Genomic DNA, 15632 nt, shown 5'->3' with positions numbered 1-15632 from the left:
TGTTGGCCAGGCTAGTCTCAAACTCCTGACCTCAGGTGATCCACCTGCCTCCGCCATTCAAAGTGCTGGGATTACAGGCAAGAACCACCATGCCTGGCTGCTTTATTTTTTTAAAATTTTAAAAATTTTTTCAGAAACAGAGTCTTGCTCTTTCACTCAAGTTGAAGTGCAGTGGTGCAATCATAGTTCACTGAAGCCTCCAACTCCCGAGCTTAAGCAATCATCTTGTTTCTATAATTAATATAACTAACAACAAGTATGTTGTTAGTTATATTAATTATCTATTACTATGTAATAAGTTACACCAAGACTTAGTGGCTTGAAACAACAAATTTATCATCTCATAGTTTCTCAAGATAACAAAATTTTATTATATTAACAAAACTTATTATGTCATCTAGAAATCTGGAGGTGGGCTAACTGAATCCTCTGCTTCAAGGACTTTCACAGGTGCAGTCAAGTTGTCAGTCACCATGGGTGGTTAGCTGGCAGCAATGTTGCTAAAATAGTTTAGCCAACTGTGAAGTTGGGGGCAGACAGTCCACACTAGCACTGCCCTCAATTTTCACTCCAATTGTAGGTCCAAGGGGTTCTCAAAACCACCCTAATCTTTGATAATTTGCTAGAGAAATTCACAGAACTTATTGAAAACTATTATATTCACAGTTATGGTTACAAGGAAAAGATAAAGATTCAAATCAGCCAAGAGAAGAAACCCATATGAGAAAGTATCAAACTTCTGTTTGGTGAAACTTCTGTTTTCTTTTCCCAGTGGAGTCATGATGTGTTACTTTCCCAGCATCAACGTGTGAAAATATGCACAGAATACTGCCAACCAGGGAAGTGGTTATGCAGGCATGTTAGAGTGATTACCCACATGGTTGATCTCAGTCTCCAGATTGACTGATATCACGTGACTCAAAGACCCACCCTAAATTACATTTTTGATCTTTCAGTCACGGCCAACTGCCAGCCCAAATCACATTGTTAGATTATCCTGTATGATCCTAGGCCCCAGGTAAAAAAGACACTCTTATCAGACGCAACATTCCAGAGGCTTAGAAATTACCTCTCATAAGCCAAGGGCAAAGGCCCAGCCTCCTTTTTGGACAAGATTAAATTATTTACTACATACTTGCCCAGGCCTAGTCATCTCAAAGCTCAACTGCAGAAGAATCTGCTTTCCAAACTGGCTCAGATGATTGTCGGCAGAATTCAGTTTCTTGTGGACTGATGGACAGAGGACCATGGTTCTTCACTACCTATTGTCCAGAGTCTGCTCTCAGTTTTTGCCATGTGGGCCTCTCTAACATGGAAGTTTACTTCATCAAAGTGAACTAATCAAGAAGCTGAGAAGGGAAGAATGTTAGTGAGAGAGAGTTCTAGCAAGATGTAATCACAGTCTTTTGTAATCTAATTGTGGAAGTGATATCTCATCACTTTTTGCTTTATTCTATTCAATAGAAGCAAGTATTTAGGTTCGACCCACACAAGGGGAGAAGACTGCACAAGGACATGAATACTGGCAGATATTACTGAGAGCAATCTTAGAAGATGTCTCTCACAGTAGGCTTTGGGAAAGAAGACAGGAGAGAGGGAGTGGTTGAAGGTTGAAGAAATAGTGGTAATTGAAGGACCAAGCTCCTGGAGGTAAAAGAAAATGGATTAAGAGCACATGCAGGAGGGAAAGATGCTAAAGTTATAGAAAAATGAATGAGGATCAATAATGGAGTTTTTCTTGTATGTAGATTTTTTCAAAGTTCTATGTGGCGTATTCCCTTGTTAATGACTAAGTGCCTTGAACAGTTGTATGAAAAGTCCTTTTTCTTTTATAGGAATGTTGTTCCTTCTTAACCAACTACATTTCTCTGTTGCTACTGAAGTAGTTGTTTAAATCATAATATGTGTGCCAGGGAGTAGCACTTGAGAGGTTAAGAGTTCATTATCTGTTGCACAAAATTAGTGCATTAAAATACTGTGGGTCAACAGAAAGTCAGCTTACGGTAGGTTGTATAAACATTTACAATAGATAGCTCATGGAGATAACCTAATATTTTCAATAGCACAGCACAGAACTAAAAGTCATAACTAAGTTGAGCTATCTCAGTGTATCCTCAACAGTGGCCAACTGTAATAATAAGATCATTAGAACTGGATTAATATTGGTCAGATATTGCTACAATGTTGAATCCAATTCTAGACTTCAGAGCAGTTACTATAAAGAGGTAAGGTGATCTTCATTTACATTTAAGGAATAGGAAGGAACAGTCTTAAACTTTAAATAAGATTTCAATTAAAATCATAAACTTTCTGAAACTGAGACCTTTCAATCAGTGGAATATATCATATCAAGTTGAATTTGTGAAAAGTTTCCCTCCTACAAAACATGACATTCATATTAAATTGTTTGACTTTGAGTCTGATACCCGAAAACACAAGAATATATTATCAAATAGACGGTTTGTGGCTATATTTTTTAAAAAGCAGCAAGTTAGAATGGGTTTACTTATACAACATTCAAATTCTATCATATGTCCTCCCTGGGTTTTGTTGTTGTTGTTGTTCATTTTCTATTTATTTATTTTTTGAGATGGAGTCTCGCTCTGTCACCCAGTCTGGAGTGCAGTGGCACGATAACGGCTCACTGCAACCTCTGCCTCCCAGGTTCAAGCAATTCTTCTGCCTCAGCCTCCCGAGTAGCTGGGACTACAGGTGTGTGCCTCCACAACTGGCTAATTTTTGTATTTTTAGAGGAGACAGGGTTTCACCATGTTGGCCAGACTGGTCTTGAACTCTTGACCTCAAGTGAGTCACCTGCCTTGGCCTCCCAAAGTGTCGGAATTACAGGCATGAGCCACTGTACCTGGCCTGTCCTGCCCTCTTTGACCAAGTAGCTGTATGGTGCTGGAGAAAATGACAAAACCATGATGACTGAACTCTAATTTTTTGTCACAAATCTCAAATGATCACTCAACACTTCCAAACATTCTTATTATCTTTGCTTAGTAAATATACTTTTCTACTCACCAATATGACAATATCGCACCTCTCCTCTAATTTCTAACAACTACTCTTTCTTCTCACTTCCAGTTGATGTGTCATAGAGAAATAGACGAAATAAAACAAAAACAACTCAACATTCCAACACGTAGTTCACCACCTGTAGCCATCTTAATCTGTATTTTTAAGATTTACTTTTGTTTTTACTCTTCCTATTAGGATAAAAATTTTTTCTTGATCCTATCAGAGGTTGATATGTCATCTGTGTATTGAATACTATCCCCTCTCATCTTTTCAATGCCTTTATTCTTCCAATTATTCCCCTTCTGTTCAGCATCTTTTTTCTTTCCATTTAATAACTGCCATAGCCTCGCAAACATGTTCTAACATCTTTTATCTTGAAAATACCATTTCTTGATCCCTATATGTCCCTCTGTCCTATTTTTATGCTTTATTTTCAATTAAATTCCTGGGTAAAGTTTTGATATTTGCTGATTCACCTCCCATTTTCTATATGACCCACTCCTATCAGATGTTTTTCCCCAACTACTCAACTTAAACGGCTTTTATCAACATTAGTAATGACCTATTTCTTGCCAATACCAATGATTAATCTGTTTTCCTTTATTATTTCACTTATCAGCAATATTCGACGTAGCTTACCCATTCTTTCATAAAATACATCTCTTGGATTTCATGACAGACATCATACCATACCACACACACTTGATTGTTCTCCTGTGGACTAGCCTTATTTCTTTGCTGGCATTTTCTTGATTACTAGCAAGCTGAATATCTAAAAGTTCTTAGAGTTTTAGCTCTTACATGTAGGTCTATGATCCTTACTGGGTTAAATTTTATAATATGAGGTAAGTTCATTTTTAAGTGTATCAGTATCCAATAGTTCTCTCACTATTTGTTGAAAAGACTATCCTTTCACCATGGAATTACCTTTGCCAAAAAGCATTTGATCAAATGTGTATGGGGGCCTGTTACTGGAGTCTCTATTTTTTTCCACTGGCTATGTCTACCCTTAGATCAAAATCATACTGTTTTGATTATTGTAACTTAATGGCAAGTCCTGAAATCAGGTACTGGAAATCTTTCAACACTATTCTTTCTCAAAATTGTTTTGGTTAATCTAGGCCCTTTGCATTTCCATATCAACTTTGGAATGCATTTGTCAATTTCTACAAAAGAAAGTTCTCTGGGATTAGGATTTTGATTGGCAGTCCTTTGAAGCCATAGATACATTTCAGGAGAACTTTTAATAATATTGAGTCTTCCAATTTATCATTATGCTGTCTCATTCTATTTACTTGAATATTCTTGAATTTTTTTCAGCAATATTTTGGAATCCTTGGCAAACAAAATCTGATGCATATTTTGTTAAATTTAAACGTTGTTTATGTCATTAAATGTTGTTGTTTTCTAAACTCTAACTTTCAAATTATCTTTTCATGTCTATAAAATACAATTAATTTTCGTATATCACTGAACCCTGCCACCTTGCTGAACTCGTAGTTTTTGTAGATATTTGTAGAGATTTTTTTAGGATTTTCTATATGAATAATTATATCATTTGAAAATCAAGAGTTTTACTTATCCAATCTACATGACATTTATTTCTTCATCTTCCTTATTGCATTGACTAGTTACCTCCAGTAAAATGTTGAGAGAAGTGGAAAAAGTGGACATCATTGCCTTTTTCTCAATCCTAGGAAAAGAACATTCACTTTTATAACTAAGTATGATATTAATAGCAGGTTTGTCATAGATATCACATATCAGGTAGGGAGTTTTCTTCCATTCTTAGTTGGCAGAGAGTTTTTATCATGAATAGATGTTGAATTTATCAAGGGATCTTTCAGTGTCTATCGAGATGACATAGTTTTTCTTTTTATAGACTTGATATAATGAACTGATTACTTGTAGAAATTTGAATAACCTTGCATTCCTAACATGAATCTAATTTTCTTGTCATATGTCATCCTTTTTGTTTGTTTTGAGACGGAGTCTTGCTCTGGAGTACAGTGGCACGATCTCGGCTCACTGCAACCTCCCCATGCCGGGTTCAAGTGATTCTCCTGCCTCAGCCTCCTGTGTAGCTGGGACTACAGGCGCAGGGCGCCATACCCAGCTAATTTTTGTATTTTTAGTAGAGACAAGGTTTCACCATGTTGGCCAGGCTGGTCTCGAACTCCTGACCTCACGTGATCCTCCTGCCTTGGCCTCCCAAAGTGCTGGGATTACAGGCGTGAGACACTGCACCTTGCCATCATATGTCATCCTTTTCATGTACTGCTGGATTTTGCTTGCTAACATTTCTGCCTTTATGTTTGCATGTGATATTGGATTGTAATTGTCTTTTGTCTTTGCCAGGTTTTGATACCAGTGTGGTGCTAGCCTCATAAAACAAGCATCCAATCTCCTAATTTCTGTAAGAGTTGGTATAGAATTGGTATTACTCCTTCATTAAATGTTTGGGAGAATTTAATAGTAAGGCCATTTGGCCCGGAGAGTTTTTGTTTGTTTGTTTTGTTGCTTTTGAGAAATGGTCTTGCTCTGTTGTCCAGGCTGGAGTACAATGGCACACTCATAGTTCACTGCAGCCTCGACCTCTCCAGCTCAAGTGATTCTCTCACCTCAGCCTCCCTAAGTAGTTGGGACTACAGATGAGCACCACCATGCCCGGCTAATATTTGTAATTTTTTGTGGAGACAAGGGACAGGGTTTCACCATGTTGCCCAGGCCGGTCTGGAACTCCTGGTCTCAAGGGATCCACCTACCTCAGCCTCCTAAAGCCACTGTGCCTGCCCTGGCCTGGAGTTTTCTTAGAAGTGGTGTGTGTGTGTGTGTGTGTGTGTGTGTGTGTGTGTGTAGAGACAGAGAGAGAGAGAGAGAGAGAGAGAGGAGGGAGGCTTAACCAAAGATTCTGAGTACTATGATAAATATAGAGATATTCAAATTTTCTTCTTTTGTTGATTTTTGACAGTTTGTGTCTTTTAAGGAATTTGTCCATTTCACCTATGCTTATTGGCATAAAAATGTTCATAATGTTCTTTTAATATCCTTGTTCTTTTAATGACTAAATTTCATAGTGAAACCTTTTTAATTCCTGATACTGATAATTTATTTTCTTTATCAGTTTGGGTAGGGAGTTTATCAATTATACTGTTCTTTTAAAAAAACAACTTTTGCATGTATTTCCTTCCATTTGTTTCATCCCATTTATTTCTACTATCTATCATTTCATTCATTTTGCTTGCTTTGGTTTCAATATGCTGGGGGGTTTTTCTAGTTACTTAAGACAAAAGTTTATTGAATTGAGTTCTTCTTTTTAATGTAAGCAGGTACTGTTACAAATTTTAATGTTTTCATTTTTATTTAATTCAACGTATTTTCTAATTTTCCTGTGATTTTTCCTGATTCATAGGTTAGTTAGAAGTATGATTCTTAATTTCCAAATATTTAGAGTATTTCAGGTATCTATTTTTTTATTTCTAGTTTAATGCCATTATGATCAGACTATATGCTTTGTACTACTTAAATCCTTTTAAAGTTGATGACGTTTGTTTTATGGCTAGGAATATGGTATCGCTTAGCGAATGTTTCATGTGCATTTGCCAGGAGTGTGTATTCTGCTATTGTTGGGTTGGTCACCTATAAACGTCAATTAGGTAAAGTTGGTTAGTAGTGCTTTCCAAGTTTTCCATATCCATACTAATTTTCTGTCTACTTGTTCCATCAGTTACTGAGAAAATTCACTGTTGCACTTGCCTGCCTCACAGCCCACGGACAAAAGGCATCTGCATTCTAACAAGAGTTTCTGGCCTCAGAGCGGGAAGAGAGGACGGCGCGACTGTGGGTGTGAACGAGGCACTCACTTCGTACTCACTGGAGTAAATCTCTTCCCTTTGGTCCGGCCAGAGGATAAACCCATAGTCCTTAAACCCTCTCCTCCGCCTCAGCAGCAGTTCCGTTTTTTTTTTTTTTTTTTTTCACCAGGCCCCGCCTTTCAGCCTAACGCACCAATTAAAGGTACAAAAAAAAAAGTTTCTCAGTACCTCGTCCCGGGCTGACGGACTCTCGCGAGAATTCGTGGCGCTCCGGCTGTTTCCGCGCAGATATCGCGAGGCGATTGGTAGCCGGGGGAGGGCTGCGCCGTGGCCTCGCCTTTTCGGAGCGCGGGCGCGCGGTGGCGGGAATTTCGCCTGTTTGCGGTTTGGACCCTAGAGATTTCTGGTGGTGGTCTGGGTCACAGGAGGCAGGTTTCGGGAGCTGGAAGTGTGAGCAGGTACGACAGGCACCGCGGGTAACCGACGCCCCGGGTCATTGCTGCAGCCGGGTACGCGGGATACCGGCACCCCGCCTTCGCCCGAGTGCTGCCGGGCGTGGGCCTGGTGGGTCTCGCCTCCTCCTCGGAGGGTCGGGCTTGGCTCTAGGGACTGCTTTGCTAGTTTCTACCCCGACCCGGGGAGGGAGCGTTATCCACCCTGCTGCTGGGAAACGGGCGGAGAGTGGTTTAGAAACGTTGCGGAGGGCGCAGTTCTAGGCAAGCCCGGGACGCTATGCCCTGCAGACATTTCTTTGCTTTTCACCTTGTCCTGGGCTGCAGAGCCCGACTTAGTGGGCGGATTTCGAAGTCCCTGCCACAGCCAGTTGGTTGTGCATTTTGTCTTAAGTTCTGACAGCCTTAATGGGCGGAGCGGCGGGGGGGAATTGGGAATTTGGCTTCTGGGTTTGTTCGTTTGTTTTTCCTTCCTGCTGGCGGACGTCTTGGGAACTTTATGAAGTAATCCCCACTCTCTTGCCGCACCCTCCCCCCCCCCGCCACACACACACACACACACACACACACACACCCAGGAATCTCTTCACACCTTCTCTTTGGAGCCCTTAATGATAAGACGAACCCCAGACGTTTCAGAACATGAAGTAAACAATGGAGAACTGTTCTGCCGCATCGACCTTCCTGACTGACAGCTTAGAGCTGGAGCTGGGGACGGAATGGTGCAAACCTCCTTACTTTTCTTGTGCTGCTGACGACAGAGGAGGAGGAAAACGTTTTTCTGGAGAATCCTACCTCTGCAGCGGAGCCCTTAAGCGGTAGGTAAAACTCAGAGACATTTTCCCTCATCTGATTATTCACCAGTTTTTTAGGAATGTTAGTTATTTCAGCCCATTAAACTTTGGTGTTCACCAAATCATGTTTTATAAATCAGCTTAGTATATCATAAGGGTACAAATGATTATCAGTTCTGCTGGCTTCTTGGTAAGGGCATATCTAAAGTATTTGGGGTATTAGGGAAAACTTCCTTGGTAACTGATGTTCCCTTACAGTAGGGAGCTGGACACTAATTTTTCTTCTACTTAAAGTGAATTCCTATCTGAGCCTTTTGCAATAGTATTTCCTTCTAAAGAGTGTGATAATATTCTAGAGCTTTCCAGTAATTTTTAAGAAAGACAAACATTTTTTATTGCCCCTGTTCCTTCTAATCCTACCTACACATATAGAAGTGTATAGACTTATTTTGCCTCGGGCAGGTACATATATATTACAGTAAAACTGCTCTTCTTGAAATATTTTGGTAATACCTGCTGAGGCAGTTTCAGTCAGGAGACTATTTTTGTTGACTTTATAGTTGTACCTTGTTAGAGACCTTAAATAGAATACTCAACTTCATTAGTTGGATACTATTCTCCAGACATGGCTCAGAATAGCTTTTAGCAGTTTTAAAAATTAAATGTCCCCTCAAAGGATGAAATTCTACAACTGAAGACTACTGGTGAAGACAGGCAGAAGTATGTTTTTTAGAATTCTTGTTGATTTTTCCTCTTAAGTTACATTACACTTTAGTCGTACATTTTATCAATATAGAAGATTGACATTTTAATACAGCCTAGCTATTGTAATCTTGAATGTGTAAAGTACCAAGGCATTTTCTGACTTTTTATACATGTCATGTATAATATGGATTCAAATAATGTAAAGAAAAGAGCCGTTGTATTATGGTACTTAGTATACTTTTTATGAGATTAAAACATAATTTTCATTTCAGATTGGTTTTGAATCTTGACCCTTTACCAACTAATTTTGAAGAAGATACCTTGGAAATATTTGGCATTCAGTGGGTTACTGAAACAGCATTAGTGAATTCATCTAGAGAACTCTTTCATTTATTCAGGTATTTCTTCGTTTTAACTTTCTGTGAGTGTAGGTGTTGTTCACTTTGGTAAATTACATTGTTGGGTGGCTTCTAATACTGATATTACAAAAGACCAGGGGAATTGTGCTGGTTGCTCACTTGATTATCTTACCAGTAACAGTAATCAAGCAGCAATGCATGATGAGTAACGGTTTTAATGAGTTGCGTTTTATTTTCAGAATCTTTATTCTTTGCATTTGACATCATGTATTGACAAATATTTAAGGCTTTGAACTATAATTTTTAGAAGAAAATTAAAATATTTTTGTTGTGCAATAGCCATAGTCTTTCAGTGATCTTTAGAGTATGGTCTTTTCCAAATAAATTGTTTAGACTGTGTAATAGAAATATTAATTCTTTATTTGGACAACATTTAAAATTTTTTTAATGAAATATTTTAAGCATACACAAAATAATAATATAATGAACATCCATATACCCTCCTTCAGTTGCAGTAAACAACAACTTTTTATTACATTTCCTTCATCTGTCTTGTCTCCTCTTCTTTTGGCTTAAGTATTTGTAAGGAAATCCTAGGCATCATGTCATTTCACCCATAAATACTTCAGTATGAATTTCTTAAAAACACGTGCTTTTTAAAAAACGATGAGGACAGCCAGGCGCGGTGGCTCATGCTTGTAATCCCAGCACTTTGGGAGGCTGAGGCGGGCAGACCACGAGGTCAGGAGTTCGAGACCAGCCTGACCAACATGGTGAAACCCCTTCTCTACTAAAAATACAAAAATTAGCCAGGCATGGTGGCGCACGCCTGTAATCCCAGCTACTCAGGAGGCTGAGGCAGGAGAACTGCTTGAACCCAGGAGGCGGAGGTTGCAGTGATTAGAGATTGCCCACTGTACTCCAGCCTGGGTGACAGAGCAAGACTCTGTCTCAAAAAAAAAATCATCTCAATAAAAATTAAAGTTCTTCATTATCGTTTAAGACACAATTCATATTCAGATTTTAGGTAATTTTAAACAGGAGTCAGTTGTTGAAAGCTAATTATTCCAAAACACAGTAAAAATCTATATGTGATACATTTAAAGGAAAATGGAGAGGTGGAAGGAATTCTCTCACCATCATCCCATGAAACCTTTTGAAGAGACTTAACTGTATCTACGCCATGTCATGTTTTATTGATAAAACAGGCTCAGTGAGTGATCCTCTGTAATCCTGAACATACAGAATGAGTGAGTCTTTATCTAGGACATAGGTTATAAATATGGGTTAATTTTTAAAGAGTTTGAACTCAACTAGGAAGAATAGCAAGAAATTACTATCCGGAATTAAGATGGAACATCATAAATAACAGCTTTCCCTGATACTTTAGTCTACATTATTCCTTTTTTGAACTTCTGTTGTATAACTGTATGATACAGTTTAAAATTTTATTATGTAACTGTTAACCTAGAATGTTTTATGTATCTTAAACTTCTTTTTTTTTTTTTTTTTTTTGAGAGGGTGTCTCGCACTGTCACCCACGCTGGAATGCAGTGGGGCGATCTTGGCTCACTGCAACTTCTGCCTCCCGAGTTTAAGTGTTTCTTTGCCTCAGCTTCCCAAGTAGCTGGGATTACAGGGGCCTGCCACCACGCCCGGCTAATTTTTGTGTATTTTTAGTAGAGATGAGGTCTCACCATGCTGGCCAGGCTGGTGTTGAATTCCTGACCTCAGGTGATCCACCTGCCTTGGCCTCCCAAAGTGCTAGGATTACAGGTGGGAGCCACTGCACCCCATCTTAAACTTCTTTTTTTTTTTGAGACGGAGTCTTGCTCTGTCGCCCAGGCTGGAGTGCAGTGGCGCGATCTCCGCTTACTGCAAGCTCCAGCTCCTAGGTTCACGCCATTCTCCTGCCTCAGCCTCCCGAGTAGCTGGGACTACAGGCATCCGCCACCATGCTGGGCTAATTCTTTTGTATTTTTAGTAGAGACGGGATTTCACCATGTTTGCCAGGATGGTCACAATCTCCTGACCTCGTAATCTGCCTGCCTCAGCCTCCCAAAGTGCTGGGATTACAGGCGAGAGCCACCACGCCCAGCTGTAAACTTAAAGATATAAACAGTATCTTGCTGATGGTGAAGTCTATGGTATTTGAAATAATTTTTGAGATATATGCAGTCTTTAATAGATAATTTTGGAAGGTCAGGCAAAGATGTATTTTATCTTTTCTTAAAGTTTTCATTACCTGAAGCTGATCCTTTGTTAACATTCACAAGGTATTAATCATCATCCCCAAATAAAAGAGGTATTGAAGCTGTGTAATAGATTTGGAAACATTGTCCGTGTAATTGTTACATACTTTAAAGTGTTCTAAAATTAACTCTCACCTTACATTTTTAAAATCAGGCAACAACTGTACAACTTGGAAACCTTGTTACAGTCCAGTTGTGATTTTGGTAAGTTTAAGGTGTGTTTAATGCAAAAGGGAATGGTGCTGCATTATAGTGAGTTGCACATGGGTCCATGATAGTGTAATTGGCATATCATGATAGTATGGAGGAAGCATTAGGCCAGAAGTTTACAAATTTAGTGTTCAGAAAAAGTATGACTTTTTAAATTTTGTTGTAGCTGAGATACAGTATTTTCCCAAATCTGTAGATTTTAAAGGTAAAACCGACTTAAGGAAGCTAAACTTCTCTGAAGAGAATTAGTACTTGTTTTGGAGGTAGGGAGTGGGATAGAGAACTTAAATGAGAACTAAAAAGTTCCAGACCTCATGCTGTCTTCTTGATTTTCTTTTCTGCTTTCTGCTTTTGTGTTTGCTTTTGGTGTTTAATGGATCACTGATTTTTTTTCTTTTGTTTAGATTGGTATAGTTGGTTTTTTTTTTTTTTTTTTTTTTTTTTTGATATGGAGTTCTGCTCTTTTGTCCAGGCTACAGTACAAGGGTGCAATCTCAGCTCACTGTAACTTCTGCCCCCCGGGTTCAAGTGATTCTCCTGCCTCAGCCTCCCAAGTAGCTGGGATTATAGGCACCTGCCACCACCCCCAGCTAATTTTTGTATTTTTAGTAGAGATGGGATTTCGCCATTTTGGCCAGGCTGATCTCAAACTCCTGACCTCAAGTGATCCGCCTGCCTTGGCCTCCTGAAGTGCTAGGATTACAGACATGAGCCACCGCATGTATAGCTAAGGTAGTAAAGGGAATTGAAGGGCAGTGTGTTTTAGTGCAGGCTGGCTGCTTCTCCTTTCTAGTAATTTTGGTGCAGTGCAGTGTTTAGAATCATGGCCTTTGTCACCCTGGCTTCCAACCCTAGCTAATTGTGGGTCTTACATCAAGTAATAGTTCTAACTTTGTTGAGCGTGTTAAGTGCTTAACACGGTGTCTACCATTAGTGATGCCTAGCAACCAGACTACCTGGAACACTTTTGGTCAAACAGAGGTTTATTAGATTATGAAAAAGGGAAAAATACACATTATGAGGAAAAGCTGGGGCTTGTCAGTAAGAGGGAGTAGGAAGGGACTTGTGATATGTTTGGGGCTCATTCTGGTGATTTTCGGTAGGGCTTAAGGGGGATAAGGCTATATTCTGGATTGGATGCTGTTAATTAGCAGGGGCAATTTGAAGAGTGGGTATTTCAATTTTTATCTAGGAGGTGAGACAAACAAAGGGAGGGTCGTAATTAGTAAAAAAGTATTGTCCTGGTCACTGGAAGAGGGAGGATGTGTTTTTTTGTTCATTTTTTTGTGTGCGTGTGTTTTGTTTGGAGTGTGTGTGATTGCATAGTGCCATGTTTTGTATTCAGACATGGTTACAGAGGTTTTGTTTTTATCTTGTTTCACTTTAATGGAGTGGCCCTGTATCATTATTATTTATTATTATTATTATTTTTTGAGATGGAGTCTCGCTCTGTCACCCAGGCTGGAGTGCAGTGGCGTGATTTTGGCCCACTGCAACCTCCGGCCCCATGGGTTCAAGCAATTCTCCTGCCTCAGCTTCCTGAGTAGCTAGGATTACAGGCACACACCACCACACCTGGATAATTTTTGTATTTTTAGTAGAGGTGGGGTTTCACCATGTTGGTCAGGCTGGTCTCGAACTCCTGACCTTGTGATCCACCCGCCTCGGCCTCCCAAAGTGCTGGGATTACAGGCGTGAGCCACCGTGCCTGGACTATTTTTTATGTTTTATGAAAATTGTTTATTTTCAGTAGGGGATACCATGGCCTAGTTGTATCAGCTTTTAGGCTGTTTTATATGTTTTGTTTTCTTAGTATGTTACGTGATTTGTAAATGTTACGTATTATTGTTTCATTATCGTCTGATGGGTCCCTGGTTCATGCCAGGTACTTTGCAAGGTACTGACAAATCAAAGAGGAAAAATATGCTGCTGATGAGTTTGCAGTTGTGTAGACAGCTAGACATGCAAGCATACGTCTCCTTGGTAAATGAAAAGGTATGGTGATAAAGGAATGTACAAGCTCCTGTGGAAACCAAGGGCTTTGTCTGTCTGTGAGCTTGTCACTAAATGGTGCCAGGTCTGGGTCTTCACAGATGGGAAGGAATTAGCTAGGCAGAAGATTTGGGGAAAGTTTTTCGGACAGGAAGAATTCCAGGCAGAAAAAAAAAAAAACTGTATAAACAAAGACATGATGTGTGTACAAACATAGAAGTTTAGAGAGCATGGATTAAATATTAATTACATATGGTTGGATCAGAATGTGTGTGAGTGATGAATTTGGAAGGCTTGAAAGCAGAGTTGGCTCTGTAAACCATGACAGAGAGTATGATTTTTATTTTGGAACTCCTGTGGAACCACTAAAAGATTATAGTGGAAAGAACCAAAATACTTTTACATAGAATAACTTAAGTAAATTGGGTTCATGGAAGGCATTTATTATGATAGATTATTATTATTACACTTATTAACCTGAAACCACTGCAGTGGACCATTTGTTAAGATGGTTATTTGTTACACTGACATTTTGGCTGTTTTTGTTGCTTAAAAAAGGCTTTTAATGACAGATTTTGGACAAGTTAGTGGTGTTAAATATTATCCATACATGTACATGTCCCTGCCATGTAGCTGTGTTCATTAACTTGTGTAGCTACCCTTGGCCCTCAGCTGTGCCAAGAAGTCCCTATGTAGTTACTTACTGCCAGGTGAGTATAGTTCTTGTTCTAGTCATTATGCTTCCAGGGTTAATTTCCAGTTGAGGCAGAATAACATACATAATGACATATGTTTTGCTGATAGCTGTTTTTTTTCCCTCTTTCCCTCTCTCTCTCTGTTTCAAGACAGGGTCTCACTCCATCACCCAGGCTGGAGTGCAGTGGCGCGATCATGGCTCACTTCAGCCTTGACCTCCTGGGCTCAAGCAGATCCTCCATCTCAGCTTCTCAAGTAGCTGAGACTACAGGCTCACACCACTATGCCTGGCTAATTTTTTATTTTTTTGTAGAGATAAGGTCTCACTATGTTGCTAAGACTGGTCTCAAACTTCTGGGCTCAAGTGATCCTCCCACCTTGGCCTCCCAAAGTGCTAGCATTATAGATATCAGCCACCACACTCAGCCAAGAGCTCTGCTTAAATATAGTTGCTGGTGTTACCCTGTCTCAGCTATTGTGTGTGTGTGTTTTTTTTCTCTAGACATTCCTTATGGATTTCTTAAAATGTCTTCCGTTTCTGACTTCATGCTTGTTTTCATCCATCTTGAATATATGGAGTATACATTATAACCACCGTTGTTGCTGCTATTAATAATTCTTCTTTTTGAGAGGGAATCTTGCTCTGTCACCAGGCTGGAGTGCAGTGGCGCCATCTTGGCTTGCTGCCACCTCTGACTCCCTGATTCAAGCAATTTTCCTGCCTCAGCCTCCCGAGTAGCTGGGATTACAGGCACATGCCACCACGCCCAGCTGATTTTTGTATTTTTAGTAGAGACAGGGTTTCATCATGTTGGCCAGGATGATCTTGATCTCCTGACCTCGTGATTCGCCTGCCTCAGCCTCCCAAAGTGCTGGGATTACAGGCGTGAGCCACCACGCCCAGCCAATAATTCTTTTATCACTGTCATTTCCGAAACTATTTGTATTGATTAGTTTTTCTTCTGATTCTGTGATATATTTTTCTGCTTCTTTGAATATATAGTAATGTTCTATTGTTAGATGAACATCGTGGGTTTCACATTGTTGCTTTCTGGATTTTTATTCCTTAAACTAGATGTTGAATTTTGTTCTGGCTCACTGTTGTGTAGCTGTAATCCAGTGGCTCTTTTTGAGGCTTGTTTTAAATTTTTGTAGGACTTTTAAAAAGCAGCCTTTAATGTTAATTTAGCCTAGTAAATTAGCCTAGTAAGGCTTTTGAGAATTCTTTCTCATGCCTAGTCTGTTATGAGATTTTTTTTCATGCTTGCTGGTGAGAACTTGAACTATTCCCTGGCTTGTGTACTCTTTATAGGGAATTGTTTTTTGGTGTTTC

At 39.5% G+C, this 15632-nt stretch overlaps 1 protein-coding gene across 1 annotated transcript in view; it reads left to right on the top strand.

Moving 5' to 3' along the window:
• Positions 1-7115: 7115 nt before the first annotated feature.
• MMS22L (MMS22 like, DNA repair protein) overlaps positions 7116-15632 on the top strand; it is a 145758-nt gene continuing 137241 nt past the window's right edge. The window contains exons 1-4 of the mRNA XM_030809481.1: positions 7116-7297; positions 7870-8109; positions 9063-9188; positions 11556-11605. Coding sequence (XP_030665341.1) covers positions 7946-8109; positions 9063-9188; positions 11556-11605 — 340 coding nt within the window. The 5' untranslated portion in view covers positions 7116-7297; positions 7870-7945. The remainder of the gene's footprint in view (positions 7298-7869; positions 8110-9062; positions 9189-11555; positions 11606-15632) is intronic.

This window comes from Nomascus leucogenys, chromosome 3 (genome assembly GCF_006542625.1).
Source record: "Nomascus leucogenys isolate Asia chromosome 3, Asia_NLE_v1, whole genome shotgun sequence".
Taxonomy (NCBI): domain Eukaryota; kingdom Metazoa; phylum Chordata; class Mammalia; order Primates; family Hylobatidae; genus Nomascus; species Nomascus leucogenys.
Note: the sequence above shows the minus strand (reverse complement) of the source record. Positions and strands in the feature narration are given on the sequence as shown.